The sequence below is a fragment of the Anolis sagrei genome, chromosome 4, assembly GCF_037176765.1.
Source record: "Anolis sagrei isolate rAnoSag1 chromosome 4, rAnoSag1.mat, whole genome shotgun sequence".
In the NCBI taxonomy this organism is placed as follows: Eukaryota; Metazoa; Chordata; class Lepidosauria; order Squamata; family Dactyloidae; genus Anolis; species Anolis sagrei.
The window spans coordinates 89,014,037-89,038,376 of NC_090024.1; the positions used below are offsets into that span (position 1 = coordinate 89,014,037).

General features: G+C 42.6%; 1 protein-coding gene across 2 annotated transcripts; it reads left to right on the forward strand.

The window, feature by feature from the left end:
• The first annotated feature begins 350 nt into the window (after window positions 1–350).
• Window positions 351–21,955, forward strand: LOC132774541 (serpin B6-like). 2 transcript variants are annotated; one of them, XM_067467521.1, is made up of 8 exons: window positions 351–601; window positions 3,253–3,301; window positions 13,892–14,068; window positions 14,505–14,642; window positions 16,289–16,406; window positions 16,531–16,673; window positions 17,752–17,919; window positions 20,389–21,955. In XM_067467521.1, the coding sequence occupies exons 3-8, from the start codon at window positions 13,901–13,903 to the stop codon at window positions 20,791–20,793; spliced, it is 1,140 nt and encodes a 379-aa protein (XP_067323622.1). In that variant the 5' UTR covers window positions 351–601; window positions 3,253–3,301; window positions 13,892–13,900; the 3' UTR covers window positions 20,794–21,955. The 2 variants fall into 2 exon arrangements, with proteins under 2 accessions (XP_067323622.1, XP_060630715.2); XM_060774732.2 differs by having other exon boundaries at window positions 351–595.
• Window positions 21,956–24,340: the final 2,385 nt, after the last annotated feature.

A 24,340-nucleotide genomic window follows, 5' to 3' on the forward strand; every position in this document is an offset into this window, starting at 1 on the left:
GTTGGTTTGGATGGCCCATGAGGTCTCTTCCAACTCTATGATTCTTTAGCATTTCCCTTTTTTGGTATGGGGATATAAGTTGATTTTTTCCCCCCAGTCTGATGGCCATTCTTGTGTTTTCCATATTTGCTGGCATATGGCATGCATCACCTTGACAGCATCCTCTTTCAAGATTTTAAACAGTTCAGCTCGGATCCCATAGCATTGAGCCCTGGCAATTCAACTGGGCTCAAATTGCTGTGATATGGGAGCAACTACAGCTCTCTCTCTCTCTCTCTGCATAGTAACAGCAACCCTGGAGGCGAGGCGAGGCGAGACGTCCACCCCCGCGGGTGAGCCATTGCAGCTGAGAGTCTTTCCCGGAGGCAGAGCCAGAGTCCCGGAAGAGGACTGTGAATCAGCTTCCTCAGTCCTTTCTCTTTCCTTCCTGGTCTCATCGCAGTCTCTCTGACCCAGCCGCCTGCTGATTGACTCCTCTTTCTCCTCCCTGGTCCTTACTGCCTTGTGCTTCTCTGCTGCCGGTTTGGAAGCCCAAGATCTCCCTTCTGTTGCTCAATCGCACTGCACAGTGCCGCTATTCTGCTTGAACTGCCGGGTAAACATATGTTGCATTCCTCTCTCTGTTCAGTTAGAATACCTTTAGCACACCCTCTCTGTATATGTTTGTGGCAAAGGTACTTTGGCAGCAAGATCAATCTGATGTCTCCCTTTGGTATCTTAAAGGCTTCCAGACAGGCCTTATATCACAGGATCAGATCCCAGCTTTTCTGCTATAAACTGGATTATATGAGTCCACACTGCCAGATAATCTGGGATAAACAGAAAATTTAGAATCAGATCCTGGGGTATTAGCCCTGTCTGGAAGGGGCCATATTTATATTAAAGGCTCACATACTCTTAATGAGTAATTTTAAACTTCCACTCTTTGTCTGACTTTTGTTTTGTGTGTTTTAACATGTGTTTTATGGAAATGCTGTTTAAATATGTGTATTCTACAGAGTGTTTTTAAATAATTGTGTGTTTAAGCAGTGTTGTAAGCCGCCTCTAGCCATGGGGAGAGGTGGGGAAGAAATAACAATAATGATAATAATAATAATAATAATAATAATAATAATAATATAGCACTCTATCTGTGTGTATAGGTATATGTATAATGTATATAAATAAAATTATATGTGTGTATAGTAGAGGTAGTGTTACAGCAAAATGCACCTAATGTTTCCCATTGGTATCTTAAAGACTTATTTATACACATGTGGGTGTAGGTATATGTATAGTGTGTGTGTGTGTGTGTGTATGTACAGACACATAGACACATACATACGTACATACATACTAGCTGTCCCCTGCCACATGTTCCTGTGGCCCAGTCTGTGTATATGTGTTTTGTGTGTGTATATATGTGTGTATATTTGTGTATATGTGTGGTTGCATATATATGTGTCTGTGTGTGTTTGCACATGCATTGTAATTTTTTTGTTTTTGTTTTTTGGCCTTTTAAGTCTCTTCTATGTTTTTCAGTGTTTTTATGAGTGATGGTCACTTGTTGGACTGATAAGTGTATTGTGTCTAAATTTGGTGTCAATCTGCCCAGTGGTTTTTGAGTTATGTTAATCCCACAAACTAACATTACATTTTTATTTAGATAGATAGATAGATATATGAGAGACAGTGTGTGCATATATATGCATCTATATAAATAAAAATGTAATGTTAGTTAGTGGGATTAACATAACCTAAAAACTACTGGACAGATTTACACCAAATTTGGTCACAATACACCTACCAGGCCAACGAGTGACCATCACTCATAAAAACACTGAAAAACACAGTGGAAGAGACTTAAAAAGCCAAAATGAAAATTAAAAAATACATTACAACGCATGGCCAAAACCACATATATACACATATACATAAATATATACACACACATATATACGCACACAAAACACATATACACAGACTGGGCCACAGCAACGTGTAGCAGGGGACGGCTAGTTATGTACATAAGAACAAAAAGAGAGCCTGATATGTGCTGTATACGATGCTATTTCATTAGACGCCATTTAGGTGACAGCTTATATGTAATGTAAATTTATTTCCTATATATACTGTATATAATGCTATAGTGTCCTAACTTAAAAACAAAAAAATAAAGGAGTTATTCAAAACTGAAACCCTGGTGTCACTTTAGGTCCCGTTTATGTATAATGTTGTATATAAATACAGTTATATGTGTGTGTGTAGCAGAGATAAACTGGCAGCAAAACGAATCTAATTGTTCCCTTTGCTATCTTAAAGACTTATTTATATATGTCTGTGCAGGCATATGGATAATGTTGTATATAAATAACATAATATATATGTATTGTGTAATGCTTTCATGGCTAGAATCACTGGGTTTTTGTAAGTCTTCCGGGCTGTATAACCATGTTTCACCTGCCCGAGGATGCTTGCCATAGATGCAGGCAAAACGTCAGGAGAGAATGCTTCTGGAACATGGCCATACTGCCCGGAAAACTTACAAAAACCCAAATTATATATATGTGTGGTTATATATTCATAAGAACAAGGAGAGCCAGAAAGTCACAAAGGGGTCTGATTTATGCTGTATATAAGGCTGGATCTACACTGCCCTGTATCCCAGGATCCAATCCAATATTATCTTCTCTCAGATTATCTCCAAAAGTGTAGATTCCAGATTATCTGCTTTGAACTGGATTATATGAGTCTACACTGTCAGATAGTCTGGGATAGCCAGAAAATCTGGGATCAGATACTGGGATGCAGGGCCGTGTAGATCCAGCCTTAATTTGCGCTGGAAATTTCTATGTAGCTATGGGATGTGGGGAAATATGGTTTAATCTTGAAGCGACAACAAACAAGGCACGTAAAATGTTAATTGGCTAACCAATTAGGATGTGTCCAGGCATGTAGCTGGGGGGGGGGGGTTTGGGGGGCTTCAGCCCCCCCCCCCAAATTCTCATGGTGGTTCGCGAAAAGGCCTTACTGGTGCAATATTTAAACTGCTATGTTTATGCATATCATGATCTGATCACTATACTCAATATATCCCATATGCATGGGGGTATTGGGGTAATGATACAAAAGGTTTGCTAGGGTAGACCATCTTTCACTCAGGCTCAGCTCCCCCCCCCCCCGAAACAAACTCAGCCCCCCCACCCCGAATCAAAATTCTGGCTATGGGCCTGGATGTGTCTGACTTGTTTTCTGCTCTTTCCTTCTCTCCAGGGACAATCTTGGCTGATTTGTAACTAGGTGATACAGTCTACGGTGTCAGGTAAGCTTTGTGTCCAGGGTGTGGCACTTGCTGGAGACTCATACATAGGGTAGGATCCAGGGCTGCATTTTGCAACACCCTTCTGTGAGTACAGAAAGCAAAGAGAACAGAAGACATCCCCCCCCCTTTTTTTAAGAAAAAGAAGGAAATGCTATAATATAAATCCTGAAAATTGATAGAGTGTTTTCTCAGGACCCATCTACACAGGCCACTGAATGCAGGGCTGGACCGGAGTGGCAGTACTCCAGACCTTTGCCAGAGGTGGCTGCATTGTGCGTCTCCATCCCTCTGCAGTGGCAGGATGGAGTCTCGACCACCCAGTCGGGCCAAACCTTATTTGTTCCCACTGGATGACAATGTTTCCCTGGGACCATTTTTTGGCACCGCAGCAGCCACTGAACTCCAGAGAGCTCCTGGCCATTGCTTTCTATCCTCTGCAAAAATAGATCTGCAAAATAAGTGGTTTCCTGGTTGAACAAATCAGCTCCTATAAATATTTTGGTATGCATCTTATAAAATGGGCAAATGGGTGGTTTTTATTTATAAGAGGATCACAGTTCTTGAAAATTATCTCACTTTTTTCTGACTAAAGGCAGTGGGTTTGTTCCCATTTTCCCTGTCAAAGATTTAAGGACATAATTTGGTATGGGATAACAATGTATACTTGTATTCCTCTATTGCAAGAATCTGTTTTTTATTTTTGAGGTCTGTTCTTAGTAGACTTTGCTGAATGCTTGAGGTGGTGGGAAAAGCTTATCTTGTAGTCTAGTTGTGAAATCCTGTGTGCTTTTCTTCAAGTTGTCTGTCAATGTACAAGGACCCCATCAACTTCACAGGCTTTTCTTATGCAATAAATTACTCTGAGGTGGTTTTGCCAGTTCCTTCCTCAGAAATATAGCCTACAGCACCCGGTATTCACTGGTGATCTCCCATCCAAGTTCTAAGCAGAAGCGATCCTGCTTAGCTTCCATAATCAGACAGGATTTGGTAACTCTAAGTGCCTTTATGTCTCATTTTGGGGGAAAATTCTGATATAAAAGATTCTTCCATTTCTTTTATTGACAGGCAAAGATGTTTTAACTCAAAGCAGACTTTTAATATGCAACCACTTACATGGAGGTTTGATATAGGGGGTCTTTGTGTTTGTGTGTATACATATATATACATATCATTTGCTAAATAATGTTATACTGTTTAAAATGGTTATTTTTTTTTTTAAAAAAAAGGTTAGGCTTTAATTAATTTTATTCATGAGCCACTTTGGAATCCATTCCGGAAGAAACATGGCCTATACATTCCTAAAATTAATAAACTAAATCAAATGTGTTGTCAAAGACTTTCATGGCCGGAATCACTGGGTTGCTGTGAGTTTTCCGGGCTGTATGGCCATGTTCCAGAAGCATTATCTCCTGGTGTTTTGCCCTCATCTATGGCAGGCATCCTCAGAGGGTTTGTTGGAAACCAAGTAAGTGATGTTTATAAAGGTAAAGGTAGTCCTCTGACATTAAGTCCAGTCATGTCTGACTCTGGGGTGTGGTGCTCATCTCCATTTCTAAGCCGAAGAGCCAGCGTTGTCCGTAGACACCTCCAAGGTCATGTGGCCGGCATGACTATTTATTTATTTATTTCCGTCACTTTTACCCCACCCTTCTCACCCCCGGGGGGGGGGGACGACTCAGGGCGGCTTACAAAGGAAGGCACAATTCGATGCCTTTGTCACATATACATACATATATAAACAAATTAAACAGTTACAAATTAAAATTAAAATCATCAATACACAATAATACAATAACACAGTAGTCGACTAATCCTGACACAGTAATCGACTACATGGAGCGCTGTTACCTTCCCGCCGGAGCGGTACCTATTGATCTACTCACATTTGCATGTTTTCGAACTGCTAGGTTGGCAGAAGCTAGGGCTGACAGCGGAAGCTCACGCCGCTCCCCGGAGTCGAACCTGCGACCTTTCGATCAACAAGCTCAGCAGCTCAGTGATTTAAACCACTGCGCCACCGGGGGCTCCCATAGTGATGTTTATATATCTATGCAATGTCCTGGGTGGGAGAAAAAACTCTCGTATGCTTGAGGTTCATGTGAATGTTGCAGTTTGCCACCTTGATTAGCATTTAATGGCCTTGCAGTTTCAAGGCCAGGCTGGTTGCTACCTGGGGAGATCCCTTTTGGGTGGTGTTAGCTGGCCCTGATTGATTCTTGTCTGGAATTCACCTGTTTTTTGAGTCTTGTTCCTAATTTACTGTCCTAATTTTAGAATTTTTTAAAATCCTGGTAACCAGATTTTGTTCATTTTCATGGTTTCCATCTTTCTGTTGAAATTGTCCACATGCTTGTGGATTTCAGTGGCTTCTCTGTGTAGCCTGACATCGTGGTTGTAAAGAGTGGTCCAGCATTTCTGTGTAGCACCCCAACACAAATCAAAGAATACGGAAGGCACTGCAGACTAATTCAACCAAATTAGTCAGCCATAGCAAAGCACCTGTGGAATCAACGTGGTCACAGCATATTATTTGAGAACATAGAGATGCTGGACCAGCCAGGCCTTGAAACTGTAGACCATTAAATGCTACTCAAGCTGGGCAATTGCAACATTCACATGTACCTCGAGCAGACAAGAGTTCTTTCTCCCACCCTGGACATTCCACAGATATGTAAACATCACTTACTTAGTTTCCAACAGACCTCACAACCTCTGAGAATGCCTGCCATAGATGTGGGTGAAACATCAGGAGAGAATGCTCCTGGAACATGGCCATACAGCCCGGAAAACTCACACCAATGCAGTAAATCAAAGGTGTCCTCCCCTTATTCTGTTTTCAGCAAGAGTTATGCGGAAATAGCAGCTTGCATGTTAAATCTTGATCAAGCAGGGATTTTTGGCAGCTGGCAGAGGATGTTAGCCCTGTCCTCTTCTAATTTGGGGATTAACTGTTCCTCCAAACGATGACTATATTTTCTGTCTAAGCAACACCGTGCCCTTGGTGATGATTGAAGAGGGTTTTCATCATATTCTCTGCATCTAGTGTTTTGTCCACATTGCTCAGGCCTGTTAATATCATGATACACATCCTTGTGTGCTGTTATTTTTTTGTTATGCTTGGCGGAAAGTCTACGTTATTTTACCTTGCTCTTAAATATTTTCCTTGTATATATCATTCTGCTCTACGGAACGTATGTTTACATGGAAACAATCATCTAGATATTGATTATTTTAGCAGATTTTAAAAAATACTATCATTTCTATTGGATCTAAAATATGTATTGATCATCTGTGGTTAGAATCGGTCTTGCAATTATTATGTCAACATTCCATGCCACAACAGTTCACAGTGTTTACTTCTTTTTATTTTATTCTATTTACATTTTCTTAACCTCAGAGAAAGTCAAAGGCAAGTCTCCTCTGAATGAATCTTGCCAAGAAGACCCCATGATATGTTCACCTTAGATTTGCCATAAGTCACAAACTACATTAGAAAATCAGTGATTTTAAGTGAAGGAATAAACAGTATCACATAAAATAGGGATGGGTGGGGGGGGGGGGGATTCAAGTAGAATATGTGGGGATTTGTAAATAAATAAATAAAAAGAAAACACCAAGATGTGATGGGTTGACTGGAAAGGCATGTGTTGGCAGCTGATTGACTGAGCATGCTAGGAGACAGAATTCTGATTGGGTACTGTCTCTAGCTTCCTCTGAGACAAACGGTTTTAACTGCCACTTTCACCTCGAAGAGTGAAGAGAGCGCTGACCAGAAACAGCTAGGGAGGAAATGGCTGCCAACTCTCTGAAGCCTGATCATTTCTAAGGCATGAAGCATATTTTAAAGACTATTTGAAAGGGACTGTTTATTCTTTCTGTTCTCTGTAAGAATTCAGAGAGACTACTGTATATATTGTTGCTCTGTTTGACCTTTTGAACTGAAGTAAAGTTACTGTTACTCGTTACACAAATCTGAGTGACGCATTATTATACTGCAGGGTATATTTTGGTAAAGCTTCAATTTATTCATATCTACAACTCCAAACAGAATAGAGAGATTTTCAGTGAAATTAAGACAGGTGTTTTTATATCACTACCTTAGACTCTAGCCCTTTCTGTGAGCTCACAGCAGCCGCTCCCAGAAAGGACACAGGACGCCAATCCGTGATCAAACAGGAAACTTTTACTACTGGACGCATATACACAATGAAAGCCAGGATTGGCATACAGACACAAGTCAGCCCTTATATACCCTCCCCCACATTCGAATCCCCTCTTCCCGCCGACCAAAGATCCCGCTCAATGTTCCCCGCCAATTCACCAACTGCCCTTCCCAAGGCCACCAGCTGCAACCCTTATCAGTCCTCCATGTCAGGAATCTGGTTTTTTGCGCCACCATCCAAGGCCAGGAAACCGAGTCCTGACATAACGTCCCCCTCCTCCTTCTCTTCTTCCTGGAAGGGAAACACATATTTCCATCATGTCCCTTCTTTGTCCAGTGGGCCTTGGTATTTCTTCAACAGACTACAATGGAATGTTGGATGTACCTTCCCCAAAGTCTTTGGCAGTTTCAAAGTATATGTCACCTCATTTAATTTGCCAGAAATCCTGAAGGGACCAATGTATTTGGGAGACAATTTCCGAGAGGGGGTATTTAGCTTGAGGTTTTTGGTGCTCAGCCACACTAACTCCCCTTCCTCCAATCTATCTCCTTCCCTCCTTCTCCGGTCTGCGAACAGTTTGTATTTTCGTTGGGCTTCTCGGAGTGATTTTGTCACTTCCTCCCAATTTGCTTTCATCTTGTCTGACCACCCTTCCTTTCCCTCTAGTTCTTCCCCCCAACTCGGCAGCTTTGGTAAAGGGGTCACTTCCATGCCGTATACTACCTCAAAGGGGGATTTCCCTGTGGATGCGTGACAAGCTCCATTGTATGCAATCTCTGCAAACGGGAGTAGATCGGCCCAATCGGTCTGGCATTGGTTTGTGTATGTCCTTAGGAACAGCCCTAAAGTCTGTTGTGTGCGCTCGACCCCCCCATTGGTCATGGGATGGAACGCTGAACTCAGGGTCCTTTCCACCCCCATCAACTGCATGAATCCTTCCCAGAATCGGGCTGTAAATTGTACCCCTCGATCACTAATCACCTGTTCCGGGCAACCATGCAACCGGTAGATATGTTTGATAAACAATTCAGCCAATTTTTCTGCAGATGGCAATTTAGGCAGCGCTATGAAATGTGCTTGTTTTGAGAATAAATCCATCACTGTCCATATATAGCGCTGACCTCTGCTGATTGGGAGTTCGCCCACAAAGTCCATAGCAATCACCCTCCAAGGTTTTGATGGCTCTGCCACCTTTTGCAATAACCCCGTTGGCTTTTGTGTGGTTGCCTTACTTTGTGCACACGCATTACATTTGGATACATACATTTTGGTGTCACCCCTCATCCCGGGCCACCAACACTGACGTGCCAACATTTTCAGGGTCTTCGTTACTCCCCAGTGTCCCGCTCCCTTGTTGCCATGGCATCTAATCATCATTTTTTCCCTTAGTTTGCCTGGGATGTATAACTTCCTGTGCACAAATCCCAATCCATCCTTCCATTCCACCTTTTCCTTATTTTTTTCCAGCCACTCATCCTCCCTGCATGCTTGTCTTATCTCCTCCTCCCATCCCCCGTCCTTACTCTCAACCCCCACCAGCCTTTGATTGCGCTCCGTTTGCGCTCGAGTTTGTACCGTCATGCCACACTGTTGTTCTGAGAATATGCTCCCTTTTGGGCCTCGCCCCCTCCCTCCATCCTCTGGCATTCTCGACAACGTGTCTGCGACCACATTTTGTCTCCCCTTTTGGAAACGCAGCTTAAAATCAAATCTGCTGAAATACTGCCCCCATCTTATTTGTTTCGCTGACAATTGCCTGGGTGAAGTGAGGTATTGTAAGTTTTTATGGTCAGTCCACACTTCAAAGGGGATGCCGCTTCCTTCTAATAAGTGCCTCCATGTCTCTAGGGCCCTCACTACTGACAGAGCCTCCTTTTCCCATACCGGCCAGTTTCGTTCAGTTTCGCTGAACTTTTTTGAGATGAACCCGCATGGTTTCAGCCTCCCTTCTGGGTCCCTTTGCATCAGGGCCGCTCCGTAAGCCCAATCTGACGCGTCACAATGGATCACGAACGGTTTGGTTAAATCGGGGTGGATTAATACTGGTTCTTCAGTGAATCTGCGTTTCAGTTCTTCAAAAGCCCTTTGGCACTCAGTTGACCAATCTAACTTTGCTCCCGGGGATCGTACCTTTACCGTTTCCCCCTTTCCCTTTGTCTTTAGCAGATCGGTTAAGGGCACTGTTATCTGAGCAAATTCCTCTATGAACCCCCGGTAGAAATTTGCAAACCCGAGGAATGATTGCAACTGTTTGCGCGTTTGGGGAGGGCTCCACCCCCTGACATCCTCCACCTTTGCCGGATCCATTGCTATCCCTCCCTTGGAGATTCGGTATCCCAGGAAATCTATCTGCTCCCTATTGAACTCACATTTTGGCAGCTTTGCAAACAATTTTGCCTCCCTCAATTTCTGGAGCACCTCTCTCACCAATTTGACATGAGATCGCCTATCCCGGGTAAATACAATTACATCGTCCACAAAGCAAAACACCCCGCGATACAATAATGGATGTAACACCTCATTGATCATTTGCATAAATGCTGATCCAGAGCCTTTTAAACCGAAGGGACAAACGGAGAATTCAAAATGGCCGAGCGCACAGGTGAACGCCGTTTTCCACCTGTCCTCGGGCCTTATACGCAGCTTATGATAAGCTTCGATCAAGTCAATTTTCGTGAACACCCTTGCTTCTGACAGTCTCGATAGCAAGTCCTTAGTCAGTGGCATGGGGTAGTTGTTGGTGGTGCTCACTGCGTTCAGCCCCCTATAGTCCACGCACAGTCTTAATGAGCCATCCTTTTTGTGCCTAAACAGCACTGGGGCCCCCAAGGGTGATTCGGAGGGCCTTATAAACCCTCGGGCCAAGTTTTTATCAATATATTTCCTCAGTTCCTCCATCTCCTTGACCGACATGGGGTATAATCTACTCCTGGGCAGCTTAGCGTCCTCATTGAGTTCAATTTTCACCTCGACCCTCCTAGGAGGGGGAAGCTGATCTGCTTCCTTTTCGTCAAATACATCCCCGAAGTCTCTGTACTCAGGGGGAATCTCCTGCACATTGCCTGCCGTGCCTTCCTCCCCCTTGCAACACTCCCCTCCTTCTTCGCTCTGGAATGTTATGCTGCCTTCCCTCCAATTGATTTGTGGGTTGGCTTCCTTTAACCATGGCATCCCCAGTATTATATTGTAAGTAGCCATAGGGGATACCACAAAGGTTATGCTTCCTTCCCAGCTCCCCACTTTACATCTCACTTCTCCCACTTCGAATCGCGCCGGGGCTCCAGCCGCCACTGATCCATCTAGCTGCGAGAATGCTATGGGGCTCCGCAAGGGGGTTTTCTCACATTTCAGTTCATCTGCTAACTCTGGGGCCATAATGTTCCTTGAGCAGCCGCAATCCATGAGAGCTTTGCAGCTGGCCCACTTCCCCTCCCCTTCTAGCCTGATCGGGAATACTAGCATTCCTGGGCTGTGACTCACCAGATCTCCCACTGGGGCCCTAGAAGGGGGGTTCTCCTCCGCTCTCTTCCCTGCAGCCGGTTTGAACTTTGGGAAATGGGACTCTCCCCCTTTCCTTTGTCGGCAATCGGCGGCCCGATGGCCTAGGCGACCGCATACATAACAACCGCCCCTCTGCTCCTTGGGCCCTCCAGTTGGGGCTTTCCCGACCGTGCCTCTCTCCGTCCTCCGACCCTCCTCCTTCGCTCTCGTCTGCTGCGGCGCCGCTCCTTGATGCCTCTTGACCTGTGCCAAGGTCGTCTCGACGCGGCCGGCCAGCTCAATCCATCCGCCTATCTCCTCCGGGTCGTCGCGGTGCAGCGCCCAGGTCAAGATTTCCTTCCGCAGGCCCTCTTTGAATATCTGGACTTTGGTGGTGTTGGACCACTCTGGGACCTTCTCCGCCCTCAACCGGAATTCCTCCACGTATTCGGACACGGAGCGATGTCCTTGGGCTATCGTCTGCAGCTTTTCCCTCGCCCGGATCCTCTCGAGCGGATCCCTGAAGCGTGCCTCCATCGCAGCCAGGAATCGCCTCGTGGATCCCAAACATGGGTCGTGCCTGGCGTGGAGCTGGACGTACCACTCCGCTGCTCCCCCTCTCAGTGCTGCGCCCACTGCTCGCACTCTGCTTGCCTCCGATCCGAAGGTAAGGGCGTTGTCTTCTAGATATCCCCTCACCATAGTTAGGAAGTACGCGAGGTTCCCGGCTTCTCCTCCAAACTCGATCCTCAGCTCCTCCCTTCTAGGTTGGTAGAGAAGGGGCTGTCTCTCCCGGTTCTCCGCTCGTGGTGGCCCTCCCTGGAGCCCTCGCTGCTCCGGGGGCAATTCCTGACGCCCTGTGCCGCGCCCGGCTCCGGCCGGGGGCACCAGGAACGTCTGCTGGGACGCCAGTCCCCGGGGTCGTTCCTCCTCCTCATCGCTTTCCGCAGCGGCCCTCCAACTCGCCAGCATCTTAGGACGTGCCCCGGGTCCCCGGTCACTCCTCTCCTCCGCGCTCCACATCGATTCCCCTCGGGGTGGTGGTTCCTCTAACAGGGGGGCCAGCCGCTCCATCACCTTTGACATCATTGCGAGGGTGGTCTCCATGGATCCCATCTTTTCCTCCAGGAAATCCAACCTCTGCGGGGAGGGAAAGTCTAGCCCGCTGCTTTCTCTCGCTGCTGCCCCTGCCCCCTTCACTCGCCTCTGTGTGACTCCGTTGGGCTGGGCGTATGCAGTCGACGAAGCCAAGGCATTCACTCTCTCCAGCTCCTCTTCCGCATTCTCGAAAGGGGAGGCTGGTTCTCCCCCTTCCGTTGGATCTTCCTCCTGTTGCATAGGGGTACCTCACCACAGCCGTGGGATGGCACCGAAGAATCCTGGCTTAATGTGAGCTCACAGCAGCCGCTCCCAGAAAGGACACAGGACGCCAATCCGTGATCAAACAGGAAACTTTTACTACTGGACGCATATACACAATGAAAGCCAGGATTGGCATACAGACACAAGTCAGCCCTTATATACCCTCCCCCACATTCGAATCCCCTCTTCCCGCCGACCAAAGATCCCGCTCAATGTTCCCCGCCAATTCACCAACTGCCCTTCCCAAGGCCACCAGCTGCAACCCTTATCAGTCCTCCATGTCAGGAATCTGGTTTTTTGCGCCACCATCCAAGGCCAGGAAACCGAGTCCTGACACCTTTCTACACTACCATATAAAATCCAGATTATTTGCTTTGAACTGGATTATATGGCAGTGTAGACTCATATAATCCAGTGCAAAGCAGATAATGTGGATTATCTGATTCGATAATTTGGATTATATGGATAGTGTAGAAGGCCCTGGTCTATGGAAGATGAACAAATTAAAAATTGCCAAATACAGTGGGCAAAGGATATAGGGCACAACATTCTCACTGATCAATGGGAAGAAATTTGGAATAAAAAACGGCCGCCAATGACCTGAAGGAGAATTGGTATAAAATGCTATACCGCTGGTATTATACCCCCCAAAAACTTGCCAAATTTAATAAAGGAATATCTAACGCCTGTTGGAAGTGTAAAGAAGAAAAGGGAACTTTCATACATGCATGGTGGACATGCAAGCATATCAAAAAGTACTGGAAGGAAATACACCTCATGACCCAAAAATTCTAAAGGCCAAATACCCCCTAAAACCAGAGACATACCTACTAGGTATATCTGAAGCTAAATTAACCGAAAATCAGGATAAGATGCTTTTTCTACTCAGCACCGCAGCCAGACTACAAATTGCAAGATTATGGAAACAAGAAGAAATCCCCAGAGTGGAAGACTGGATAATCAAGGTATTCGATTTGGTGCAAATGGATTGTTTAACACAGAAGCTGAACAATGCTTCAAAAAAAAAAAAACGGACTGGTCAGGCTTTAGAGACTTCATTACATCAAGAAAGATACCACTTCTGATTGATCTGTCCAACCTCTGACAAGAGAAACAGTATTCAAAGTGACTATGAGAAGAACAAACTGAACTATTTTAAAGCAAACCAAAAGTTATTTAATTCTCAGAAGACTTTGGGAAGTTCTACAAAAATCACTTTTTTATTCAGCGGGGGGGGGGGGGGGCGGTGTCGGTGTGTTATAATCCTTTTTCTTTTTTTCTTTTTTTTGCTGCTGTTGTGTATGTCACGGTTGACTTTACCAGGTCTCTTCTGTTTCCACTTTTACCTTCCACCTCACTTTTTTCATACCAAAATGCACAATAAAAATCTATTAAAAAATAAAGATAGTGTAGAAGGCCCCCCTGCTTCTTCCTATCACCTGGCATTTCAAAGAGTGTAAAAACTTGGGGAATGATGATTTGATGCCACTGTGACATGGGATTTGATAACACATGTTTAAGTATCTCTTGTAAGAGGTGCTTGAGTTTTAACATCTCATTGTTATTCTCTTCTGGCCATCCATAGGTTTGAAAGATGGATAACCTCACAGCAGCCAACACTATATTTGCTCTCAATCTTTTCAAGAAGCTAAGTGAAAAGGATACAACAAAGAATATGTTTATTTCTCCCATGAGTATTTCTTCTTCTCTCTCCATGGTCTTTATGGGAGCCAAAGGGAACACTGCTGACCAAATGGCAAGGGTAAATCCATATATATATTATTAGGTGGGGAAAAAACCTGTTTTGGTTTTGAGTAACTTCCATTTTATTATAATGGACATTCTGTAAAGAATAGGGATAATCCTAAGTTTAAATTCCTGTACAGGCTTGCCTTTGCATTCTTCCTAAAGGCCAATATAGATTAAAGATATTCTCTCTCTCCCAATGTCATCAATCTTTTTGTCTTGTGAAATCCAGAAGAAGAATTGAAGGATATGTTTTTCCTCTTAAATTATTTTTCCTTTTCCTTAAATAGAAAAGCTATGGTAATGAATTAAAGAAATAAAGGGCTTGTGACCAATGCAGTTCCATGCTGAAATGCATTATTTTTAACTTTTTGGGGATATCGTTTGCTAAATATCTCTAATCAAATCTGAATGCAACATAAAATGTAACTGACAAACTATCCTTTTTGCAGGTATTATCTGTGCCCAAGGGTGGAGAGCTTCATCAGGAGTATGGGAAACTTATTTCTGAAATCAACAAGCCAGGCACCAAGTATTTGTTGAAACTAGCCAACAGGCTTTTTGGAGAAGAGACGTATGAATTTCTTGCAGTAAGTAACTTACTACTAGTGCAGGAAACCCTCCAAAATACCCTTGACAGACGACCATCAGGTTTCTGTTTAAAGGCCTCATAAATACCAAATTAATCCATCCAACTGTCAAACAACTGGTTGCTGTGAGTTTTCTGAGCTGGATGGCTGTGTTCCAGAAGCATTCTCTCCTGATGTTTCACCCACATCTATGGCAGGTGTCCTCACAACCTCTGAGGATGCCTGCCATAAATGTGGGTGAAAAGTCAGGAGATAATGCTTCTGGAACATGGGCATACAGCCCAGAAAACTCACAGGAACTCAGTCATTCCGAGGCTAACAGCAGGAGCTCGCCCTGCTCCCCAGATTCGAACCCCAAACAAGTTTAAAATTAGATTTAAAACCTCAAAATTATGGTTGCTTGGAAATATATTTCATTTTCAAGCTGGAACTTCAATGGCTAGTAGTTACCAAAGGCTCTCTCAAAGTGAAGTATAGCTGACTTTAGATCCACGTATGTCTTTCTGCTGGAAGGAAGCTTCAGATAGAGCTCAGTGCAGAGTCTTTACAGTAGCTTTCATTCAGTATTTCATACATGGGCAAGGCTTTTCTTCCTGCCCAATGAACCATGTAGCATGTCATCCCTTTCCGCCATGGATTATATTACAAATCATGCACCTTCCACTTCCACTTATTGTATTGTTTACTGTGAGAAGTATTATCCAGGCATGTGAATTATAATTTGCTGTAATGCTACTTTTGTATATGGGATTAATCATGGAAGTGTGATTCCCCTATGTCATTTTTAAGGACAGAATTTCCTGTTTCCATAGGAAATTCAGTAATGTTATGCGGATCATACTGTGCTATATATATTTTTGAGTAGAGGATTTTATGTTGGCTCAGGTACATAATAATTTATTTCATTTTAACATAGATACTGTAAATCAATGTCTAGGATTGTGCTGGACTTTCTATCAATGTGAACTTTACTAAAAGTCTTTAGAGTAGTAGGTTAATAGCTTTTCCAGGTCCATACAATACTGAATAATAATAGTAACAACAACAACAACACTTTATTTATATTCTGCCCTATCTCCCCAAAGGGACTCAGAGTGGATTACAGTATATACAAACACAAACACATGCAAACATTCAATGCTTTGATACAATTAACAGAAATTCACAGAGATACACAGACAAAGACAAAGGCTTCCCCTTTCATCTCTGGCTCTGGAGGCAGTGCTCAACTTCCAGCTCTGGGGGAGGTGTTCATCTGAATTTCCAAGTCGAGGAGCCTGTGTTGTCCGTAGACACCTCCTGGTCGTGTGGCCAGCATGACTGCTTGGAGCGCCTGTTTGCTTTCTCTCGGAGGTGGTACCTATCGATCTACTTACAGTTGCATGTTTTTGAACTGCTAGGTTGGCAGGAGCTGGGGCTAACAGTGGGAGCTCACCCCATCCAGCAGATTAGAACTGTCAACCTTCAGGTCAGCAAGTTCAGTGGCTCAACGCCACCCACGGCCCTACAGTACTATACAATACTGAATATTGAAATCAGTTCCTTTCTTTTTTTTACAGTTTGTGACAATGTGAGAGCATAGTTTTTATATGATACATAAATTGTAATAGGTTTTAGTAATAAAACATCTTCATTTTTTATTTAAGCCATTTATAGACTCCAGTCAGAAATTCTACCAAGCTGGTCTAGAGAAACTGAGTTTCACCAAAAACTCAGACGATTCCAGAAAACATATAAATGCCTGGGTAGAAGAACAGACGGCAGGTGAGTAAATCTTGGACTTTTTAAAGAAAGGGAAAGTGGAATTCAGCGAATGCTTAACTTGATTGCATTACTGTAAATGAGAAACAGCTACCTGTATTAAACAGCTTTTTCATTCCTCCTAAAGGTAAAATTGCAAATCTCCTTGCACCAGGAATAGTTAACAACCTGACAAGGTTGGTCTTGGTGAATGCTATCTATTTCAAGGGAAATTGGGCAAGTCAGTTCCAGAAAGAACATACGATGGAACGACCATTCAGGATTAACAAGGTATGGAATTGAAACAAAGATTTTAACAACCCTGTTGCAGATTCTGCTTTTTGAAAGTACCTCCCCGCTTCCAACATGTTGCCTTCAAATGATGAGTCCCACTATTTCACATTATGATACTGGGAAAATATATGAGATGATTTTTTAAAAACTGATATGGTTCAGGCACGAAGAAATATGTAAACCCTACATTTTAACATAATTTTTTATCTCTGTGTTAGTAGCATTCTTGCCTTTTATCCCACATTTCAAATAGACACATTTGAGTTTCAAACGGATGTGGATCTAATGTAACTCCTTGCTGACTTATACATTAAGTCTATTCTTTTGTTTTTCTTCAGTCCATCAGCCTGCGGCTTCTCTCACCAAAGCTTCTCACACCAGGCCATCCTCACACTCTGAGGTCTACTAACTCTGAGGCCTACCTCACACTGAAGTTTACCTCACACTGAGGCATCTCTCAGACTGAGGCCTCTCTTAGACTGAAGCCTCTTCATACTGAGGGCAACTAACACTGAGACATACTAAGCTACAGGGACACCTGCTTATATTGAATTTTAGCTTTTGCTGAGCCATTGCATCCATTTAAGTATTGATATTGATGTTTAATGATTTGTGGTGCTATTGCTTTTAAATGCTTAATGATTTTGTATTGTGTATACCTAAATTGTTGTAAACCGCTCTGAGTCGCCTAAGGGCTGAGAAGAGCGGTATACAAATAAAGTAAATAAATAAATAATAAATAAATTTAACCCTTTCAGTGCTTGATTCACATTTTTGTAATTAAAAATACCTAGTTAATTTTTAATATATAATCCAGTTTAAATAAGATAATCTGGGATAAGATCCTGGGATATATGTAGAAGGGGCCTTCGTCTCATAGATGCAGTGAGACTCCTCTAGTTTGTACAAACATTGGTTCCATGTAATGTAATCTAGGCCTTACATTCACACACAATTGGGCACAGATGCATTTGCTACTATGGTCTACTTTGGCATCACAATGGAAGGCTCATCCTCTAGTTTTTCAGCAGCACCTTTGTCTTTTTTTCCTAACACACCTTCCCCCTTCTTTCAGAATGAAAGCAGGCCAGTGCAGATGATGTTTAAGAAAGCAAAATACAACATGACCTATATATCAGAGTGTCGGACCAAAGTTCTGGAGATCCCTTATGTGGATAATGACCTGAGCATGATTATTCTGCTTCCTGATGCAATTGAAGATAATTCCACAGGTCTGGAGAAGGTAAGACTGCCTGCATATTAGAAATAAGCAGTGGTAGTCACTGTGTACCCCATCAACTGTTATCATTAACATTATCCTTTGTAGTAACGGTGATTATGTGTCTTATATTATTTCCAACTTATGGTGACTCTAAGACAAATGTGGCACAACGTTTGCTTGGCAAGATTTGTTAAAAAATAGTGTGCCATTGCCTTTCTCTGTGACTGAGAATCTGTTGCTTGCCCTAGGTCATCCACTGGACTAGGATTTTAACGTTGGTGCTCCAGCATCCTAGTCAAGCCGTCAAATCACTATGTCAGACTGTTGTGTATGTAATATGTCTTATTTTTGTAAATGTGGCTTGAATGCTGTGCCCTATTTCAAGTCACATCAATTCCTGGAAAGCAGCTGGTTTCTGGAATTCTTTTTTCCCCATCCTAAATTCATTATTTGTATAGTACAAACTCTGTATCTGCAAGACCAGTGTATGTGGTTTGACAAAATGTATCCTTCTCAAGCTTTTTTTTAGGTCCTCCACTGTGACTGTATCATATTCTTGGGCCAAAAGCCCTTCATTTTAATAAGCTTTGCTATTACTTGTGACTTGGACCCCCGATGGCGCAGTGGGTTAAACCCTTGTGCCGTCAGGACTGAAGACCGACAGGTTGCAGGTTCATATCCGGGGAGAGCGCGAAGCTCATCCGCGCACTCCTTGCATGAGCTCCCTCTATCAGCTCCAGCTCCCCAAGCGGGGAACATGAGAGAAGCCTTCCAAAAGAATGGCAAGACATCAAAAACATCCGGGCGTCCCCTGGGCAACATCCTTGCACATTCCCAATTCTCGCACACTAGAAGCGACTTGCAGTTTCTCACGTCGCTCCTGGAAAAAAAAAAACCCTGTGACTTTGGTTATCCATGTAAAGTCCAGGAAAGTATCCCCAACGGATACAGTTACACCAGTGTTTCTTAACCTGTGGGTCCCCAGATGTTTTGATCTTCAACTCCCAGAAATCCTAACAGCTGGTAAACTGGCTGGGATTTCTGGGAGTTGTAGGCCAAAACACCTGGAGACCCACAGGCTGAGAACCACTGAGTTATAGTAATGCACACAGACAGGTGATAAGTCTGCCAAGCATAACTTATGGACAGCCTGATGTTATTTACCATCAACTGCTGTGTATATTGGACAGTTTGAGATGCAAGTGCCAAGACACAGTTTTCAAACTTTTTGGCATTTTTCTTATTTTGATCAGGCCTTAGCAGTGTGAGTTCCAGTTTCCCATTGGTCACGATTCTATAGTAGCTACTTAAATCCATAACTACATAGTTTCATAGCTAAGTAACATCTCCCAGCTTGATCTCCAACCCTCCCACCAAATATTAACTTACAGGGCAACATCTAATGCAATAGAGATCTGACCTCCTCCTGTCAATTGGGACACAGCAGACTGACAATTTTGTGGTCTCCTTCAAATAATCATTAGTGTGATAGAAGTAGAATCCCTATTCCTTCTTGTATTGGAGATCATTCACAGGAGGGTGTGTGGAAATATAAATCTGCTGCCTCCCATTTGAAATGAGAACAGATTCTTATCACTTGCTACGACTGCTGCAGGATTTTACAGTTCCTACATATTCTCTACACTATTGAACATAGAGGGATCACTAATACAGATCCGTTATAGATGCATAACCTTATATTTATGATTGTGGATTCCAGTCATATTCAGCATCAAATGAGAAACAGACCTTCCCATATTAAAATACAATAATATTATAATACAACATTATGTCTGGGCCTTTCCCTCATCCTTTATCTCCAGCACAGGCAATTACTGCCAAGCCATATTTAGGGTGTTTCTAATGACATTGATGTAGCTGCTGTAGGTAAAGGTCAAGGTTGTCCGCTGACATTAAGTCCAGTTGTGTCCGACTCTGGGGGTTGGTGCTCATCTCCATTTTTAAGCCGAAGAGCCGGCGTTGTCCGTAGACACCTCTAAGGTCATGTGGCCAGCATGACCGTTACCTTCCCACCGGAGCGGTACCTATTGATCTACTCACATTTGCATGTTTTCGAACTGCTAGGTTGGCAGAAGCTAGGGCTGACAATGGAAATTCACCCTGCTCCCCGAATTCGAACCTGTGACCTTTTAGTCAACAAGCTCAGCGCTTTAACCCACTGTGCCACAGGGGGCTCTGCTGTATGGAACAGAATACTAGAATTGGTGGATCTTCTAGAAAGTATATCCTGCTAACATGACACGTGTTAATTTAAAATTTCATTACATTTTAATGGAATATCGTAGGATTTAGAAGAGCCCTCTCTGGTTTTTTTTTTTTTGGCTGGAGGACAGATTCCAGAAGCACTTTGTGTGCCTACTCCTGAATAACATTTTCATTCCTTTGGGATTAAACCAACATGAGTCAGACGTATATCTGTAAGCAGGTTTATCCTTCTTCCCTTAATATTTCATACTTATTTAATTTCAGTTGGAGAGAGAACTGACCTATGAGAAACTCATGGACTGGATCAATCCAGAAATGATGGATCTAACCCAAGTGGAGCTGTCTCTGCCCAAATTTAAACTGGAAGAAAAGTATGACCTGAAGCCTGTTCTGATTGGCATGGGGATGTCTGATGCTTTTCACGAGAGTGAGGCTGACTTCTCAGGAATGTCACCCCAAAATGACTTAGTCCTATCTGAAGTTGTTCACAAATCCTTTGTAGAGGTAAATGAAGAAGGCACTGAAGCTGCTGCTGCTACGGCGGCTATTATGATGATGCGGTGTGCTATGATTGTCCCACAATTCACTGCCGATCATCCATTCCTCTTTTTAATTCGACACAACAATACCAGAAGCATCTTGTTCTATGGTAGGTTCTGTTCTCCGTAAAAGTTGCATATCAGGCAGGTACAGTACAAACACCAGTTGTTGTGGCTCATTTGGCAATTTATCAAGGTTTTGATTTCATATCAGTAATGTTTCTACTAAATAATGCTTGGTGCTTTAACTGGTGCTGTTGTGCCTGAAGCAGGCTTTTATGCTACTGTTAATATTTGACAAATGGTTATGTCCCCAGAGATCACTCCAAAAGATGGGCCAGTGAAGGCAACTATGACCTTATTCTCAGTCCTTCTGCTGAGACACATGGATATTTGTTCATATTCCTTGTGTCTTGTTCAATACAGGATACAATATTGCACGGACTGGTGCAGAAGATCAGGCAAGCCTTGCTAAGTGCACTTCTCTTAATCTTTTGTATGTAAATTATTCAAGAACAGAGGGCTTTTCAAGTGCCTTGAGTCCACTTTTGTGATAGCTTTTCCATTCTTGGTCTTCCTGTTTCCAAGGGGTAACTATCACATTTTCTTCACCTGAATGTATTCACTGGGAGCATGGGGATAAAACACTAGTTTACTTTTCTACCTCTGATCTTTTGCTGCTATTGTATCTTAAAATATTTTTCTAGAGAAACAGCATGATTGGCATACCACATTACTTACTTACTTTACTTACTTACTTAAGCAGATACCACATAAGCAGATATCCTCAGATATACTCTTCATTGCTGCTTATTCATACCCACTTTCCAATCACCTGCTGTCATTTCTCACAATTTCTTTTGAACAATCACACTAGCCTAACCCAGGACACTACACATGTACTCATTTATCCATTTCTGGATTTGCACCTTGCTTTCTTTACTCTAAAATACCAAGTAATAATATAGAATACCAAAATCACTCAATAATACAAACTTGTCTATGCATGTAAAACAGGTAAAGCACCATAGTGACATTTAAAAAAAATCAACAGGCAAAGTCACAACAAAATATTTAAAAAGAAAGTTCAAGACATTCCTGGAAAACCTTTGAAAGAGTTATGATTTCTGAATGTACAACATTTGACTTTGCAAAAAATTATTCTGAACCTGTTGTGAAAGACGCTACTATATTTGCCTTTTGGATGGACTATTTAACAAAACAGTTTGAACTTTATTTTAGAAATGGCATCCAACCTGGTTTGATTGGAATAAAAGCTAAAAACAAATCTATATGAATTGTTCCGTCTCATATGTTTGCTAATTATGATGTTACTGCACTTGTTAAAAGACAGACTTGTTGCTGGTGTTCCTATCATCATACATTGCTGAAACCAGTGGTCGGTTCACTAAAGTCATCCAAGAGCCTGGATGGGAAATGTAGAGATAATCTTTCTCCCAATTCAACTTGCCATTCCCACTGTAGATGTCAGGCAGCAAACTGAAGGAGTTATGAGGTGCTGGTGAACAGGGTGCTGAAGGATGACAAATTCAGCCCCTTCTCAAACGTGGGCAATGGTGCAGGAACCAAAAATGTGAATTGTAAAATTCATAAATGTCACAAATTTGGCTTATGACATTGTCAGTACTGAATAGGATGCCAGCCAGCATTTTAAACCATCAGAATGCTACTTAATACACAAATTCAGATAAACTCAGCGGTTAAAGTTAGTTCATTAATTTAGCTGAAGAGCTGACTGGACTGTATATGCTAACAATCAAGGCTGTAGCCAAGGGGACGGTTTAGGGGTTCAAACCACTTCTGAAAATTTTCAGGTAAGAAACCCCCCTTGTTTACTCATGAATTTTAACTTGTTAACCAAATCTCCATGCCAAGTCTATTAGAAGAAAAAATTAGTGTCCCTTCAGACCTTCAAGCACTATCTCAACCATATTTTGATTATTCACACTATCAGTACCTACCTTTCTACCAATTTACATTGCAATAGCTGACATATTGGAAGCGACCAAGTTGGCCTTCCCGCAGCTGACAGGCAAAGCCTAAGGTACATGGTGGTGGCGGGTGAAGGGAGGATTTGACCTGGGTTGCAGATGGAAACTCTGGAAACAGAGGTGTCTATCACTGGTTCATCTAATCCAAGCCTTGTCAAAGAAACAATGGAATAGGAGCAAAGACAAGACACTTGTCTTGTTAGACCTTGGACTTTATATAAATAATACTGTTGACCAAGTGAAAGCTCAATTAGCACAAAATCCATGGACTCCATTGCCAGGATATGTGTTTCTTGTGGATAATAAGGGGCATCAAAGATTTCAACCCAAATGGTTCAGCGGATTTCCCTGGTTAGCCTACTCATGTCATGTGCAAAGTGTGCTCTGTAAGTACAGTGCGGTGTTTGGAGGAGAAGTTGGGGGTAAAGGTGGTCATCAGAAGCTTGGTGCATTGGTTACTAAACTATTTGTGTGATTGAAAAATGCAATAGAAGTCTTCAATAGACATCAAAAAACAAAGTATGATCAGAACGCCTTGTACTTGGCTGAAAACTTATTAATTCACAGTGGAAAATGTCTTGATCTACCCCTCATCATGTTAAAGGAGAAAACAGAAAGAAACTTCTGCCAATTGTGGAAACTATTGTCCTTTGTGGCCGACAAGAACTGACTTAAAGAGGGAACAATGATTCAGGACCTATTACCTGTGAAGAACCTTTGAAAAGGATGGTAATTTCAGGGCCTTGTTGAGATCTCGTGCTAGATCAGGAGACACTGACCTGAAAAGTCATCTTGGGGGAAAAATCTACCCCTTCCAAATATATCTATCTATCTATCATCTATCTATCTATCTATCTATCTATCTATCTATCTATCTATCTATCTGGTTACAGGTCTGCTAACAGTAGTTCGACTGCACTGTTCTTGATGTCTAAGCAACCTTAAATGTTCCTGGATGGACACTCTTTTTTAGTCCTTGATAGTAAGCTTATCTGAATGTGAAAGCATGCTACTCCATCAGCCCTGCTTCACCCACCAGTGTAATCAGCTCAACATAATTTATAAGACCAAAACCTCTGCAGATGTGTTAGAAAGGTAAGAGTGCCCTAAAACTGATGTTTACCCCAGCACCCCAAAATCACAAATTAGACTGGAAGTTCTGAAATAAATCACTCTTCTGCTCTTTCAGTGTCTGAAAATATTTTGTTCAGGGCACAGGAAAAAATTGCAACAATAAAGCAGAAGAACCGTTTCTGTTGATATTTCTGTTTATGTTACGCTACACCTTGGAGTACCTTGTAAGCCACCCCAAGTCTCTTTTGGGAGATGGTAGCAGGATATAAATAATGATGATATTGATGATGATGATGATTATTATAGAGCTTCAGTTCCTAAGAACCTCCGCAGCTTGGCCAATCATGAGGGATCATGCAAGTAATAATTCATCAGTTGTTGGGGATCAAGTTCCTCAGCCCTGCAGTATAGTCACTTTAGTAATTTTGTTAAGTATCCCCACATTTCACTTATATTTAGATATGTGTAGTTTCACAAAAATCTTAGTATGCCAAAAGTAGCGGGACATTTGAAAAAAATGCTTTCTGGTAGAAAAAGGTTGGTAAATATTGTACATATAAGTAAAAAGACACATTTAGATAAAAGATTAAA